The 3,135-nt window shown below is 32.7% G+C and overlaps 1 protein-coding gene across 1 annotated transcript; it reads left to right on the top strand.

The window, feature by feature from the left end:
- Positions 1 to 582: 582 nt before the first annotated feature.
- On the top strand, positions 583 to 2,484 carry LOC119583161 (probable 2-oxoglutarate dehydrogenase E1 component DHKTD1, mitochondrial). The gene is made up of 3 exons (XM_037931667.1): positions 583 to 788; positions 1,571 to 1,706; positions 2,354 to 2,484. The coding sequence occupies exons 1-3, from the start codon at positions 763 to 765 to the stop codon at positions 2,432 to 2,434; spliced, it is 243 nt and encodes an 80-aa protein (XP_037787595.1). The 5' UTR covers positions 583 to 762; the 3' UTR covers positions 2,435 to 2,484.
- The last annotated feature ends 651 nt before the right edge of the window (positions 2,485 to 3,135 follow it).

Raw genomic sequence — 3,135 nt, 5'->3', positions numbered from 1 at the left:
TGTATTTTTTCATGCCAGATATACTCTGATAAAGTCCTGCTTTGTGGCTTTAGTACAGGCATGAATGAAGCAGTGGGGTCTAATTGCTATATTTGGCTGAAATATCCACTAAGTGTCCATCTATCTTAGTGCAAGGTGATGGAACAGATATACAGTAAAAAAAATGACTCCTCAACATACAGCTGTAGTGAGGATGGGCAAGTGGATGTAGGTGTTGGAGTGGGTGTTGCAGGTGTGAGTGGATTTTAATTGACTGTCTTAGTTGTGGATTATTATTTTACAGAAGGTTGTTGTAAGAGAGTGACAGTTAGGTATTTTATAGTATAATGTTCAAATCTCTGGACATTTTAACGCCACCACAGACATGGTGAATGTCTTTTGAGTAAAGTCTCATAATGAAGAGTGTTATTTTATTGTTTTTCAATTTTTTAGCTGTTTATTTTTTTATTGTTTCATCATTTTATATATTCTGTCATTTTCATTATTATACATTATTTGATGTTTTAGTATCATTTCATCATCATTTTTTTTATTACTTGATATTTGCTTTTCTTATTGTAAATTATTATTATTATTTTTTAATGTGTCATTGATTACATTTGTGTTTATGATCCTCCCTATACCCTGCAGGCGGTGGTGAAAGCAGCCCGACTGGCAGTGCAGTACCAGAGAAAGTTCCGCCGAGATGTGTTTGTCGATTTGGTGTGCTGGCGGAGGTGGGGCCACAATGAGCTCGACAATCCTCGCTTCACCAACCCTTCCATGTATCGCACCATCGACGCGCGCAAGTGGGTTCCGTTGTTGTTTGTTTGTGTTGTTCCTCCTTTTCTTTGTTTTGAAGGATGGTGTTCAGGAAGTTCGGTTTAATCAAAATGATGAATAGATTTAAGAAGCCCAATATTTTGTTTATTATTATTATTATGTATTATTATTATTATTATTATTATTATTATTATTTTATTATATATTATTATTATTATTATTATTATTATTATTGATTTTTGTTATTATTTGTTTATCTCATTTAGTTTTTGTATAATTTTTGTTAATATATATATTTTTTGTAAATGAGAATAATGATAATGATAGTAATAATAATGATGGTGATAATAATGATATAATTATGAAATAATAATATAGTAATAGTAATAATAATGATTATAGTAATGGTAATGATAATAATAAACTTTGAAATAATGATGATCATAATATAGTAATGAAACAAATAATAATGATACAATGATAATGGTAATAACAGTAGTAGTGATAACAATAGTAATGATAATAATAATGATGATAATAATAATAATAATAATAATAATAATATAATAATAATAACAATAATAATATAATAATAGTAATAATATAATGATATTGTTTATATTATTGTAACAATAATGTTTGTAATGATAGTAATGATAATGATAACAATAAAAATAATAGAAGATAATTGTTAATTGAAATGTTAGTCAAGCAAAGAGGGACAAGGAAAGTATCTAGAATTCTGTAGAACTCTCTCAACTTATTCACATTTCCTTTGACTCAAAAATTTCCTTTTCATTGTCACCAGGAGTGTGCCAGATTCATATATCGACACCTTGGTGGCAGAAGGCCTCATGACACGGGAAGACGTCATGAAGATCGTCTCGGAGAGGATGAGCTTTCTGGCAGAGCAGCATAAGAAAGTGGACACCTATGTCCCGAAGGTGGGCTTGTTTGCAACCCTTAGATCTGGTCGCTTCACAGCAATCCCACAGCCCAAAATCAGGGCATTGGGCTGACGTGAGTGGTTGCATGCTGGGTGTGCAGCTTGTAAATCGGGCACACACTTACACTCGTGTGTGGTGAGGAGACTCTATTTTTCTCTTTTTATCATTTTGTTATCATCATTTTCTGTTCCTTTCTCTTCGTCCTCTTCTTAATTGTTGAGAAGTTCTGTTTTGCCATTGTGTGCAGATCATATATATTCAGAGGTTGAGAGTTTCACAGCTGATGGTGAAAACCAAATCATCAATTTCTGATTTGTTGGTAATTCACAGTTGATTCTTAATTCTTCATATAAATGATTTCTTGTCATTCACTTTAGGTATAGTGTAGGTTTACACTACTTTGTGTCTTCTTTTGTAATTAATTTTGCATCATTCATCTCTGGTATTTTGTAGCTGACTGTACATTTGTAACCCTTTGTATGACTCATATCCAGTCATTCCTTTCTGATATATCATACTTTGTGTGCATCTTTTTATGTAGATAATTAATTGTAATACTTTGTATTTTGCTTCTCAGTTTAGTTACTGGTAGTTAAGTAATATCAGCAGTCAGTGAACAGCATCCCTGTGTGTTTCCCTTGCAGGCAGCTCATCTCGAGAGGCAGTGGTCAGGCTTGGTGCAGGCCCCAAGTTCCGTTGAAGTGTGGGACACGGGCGTGATATAGCGAGCCTGAAGTACCTAGGAGCCAAGTCCGTCAGCCTGCCTGAAGATTTTGTGAGATTTCATTTATTCATTTATTTGTTAAGTTATTTGTTTATTATATATTTTGTTTGTTCATTTGTCTACTTGCTTATTGGCTCTGTTGTTAAGTGTAAGGATTTTTTTTATATCACTTGGTATTGTTTCTAGACTGTACTTGTATTATTTTGTTTACATAATTTACTCCTGAACTGAGCCTGTAATGACTAGGTTCTTTAAGTGTTTACAAAAGAATGCACTGCATTACAATTAGAAATAGAATAGACCTATATTACATTACAGCATAAAGGGATGAATAAGATTGCAGTAAAGATGATTTTGCTGTTTTTATTGGACATATATTTTTAAATTTCATTCATTTTTTTTCTTTTCATTGTTTTAATGGTATAGTAGCTCTTTTTGCTCTGTGATGGAAAATAGGGATAGAGCAAGATCTATGAAAGAAGACTCATCAGTGCGAGGAGAAATCATGGCCTGTAACTGTGACTTTGGGCGTCTGAGATGGTCCTTGGGTCCTATTCAAGTATTTGATTATATTTACTTATTATTCCTGTTTTATGAATTGCTTTTATTCGGTTTATATTAATTTGATTTTAAACATTCTCAGAATATCCACCCACACCTCAAGAAGACTCATGTAGAGACCGTTTGAAAAAGCGGGAATGG

Source organism: Penaeus monodon, chromosome 16 (genome assembly GCF_015228065.2).
Source record: "Penaeus monodon isolate SGIC_2016 chromosome 16, NSTDA_Pmon_1, whole genome shotgun sequence".
Classification (NCBI taxonomy): Eukaryota; Metazoa; Arthropoda; class Malacostraca; order Decapoda; family Penaeidae; genus Penaeus; species Penaeus monodon.
Note: the sequence above shows the minus strand (reverse complement) of the source record. Positions and strands in the feature narration are given on the sequence as shown.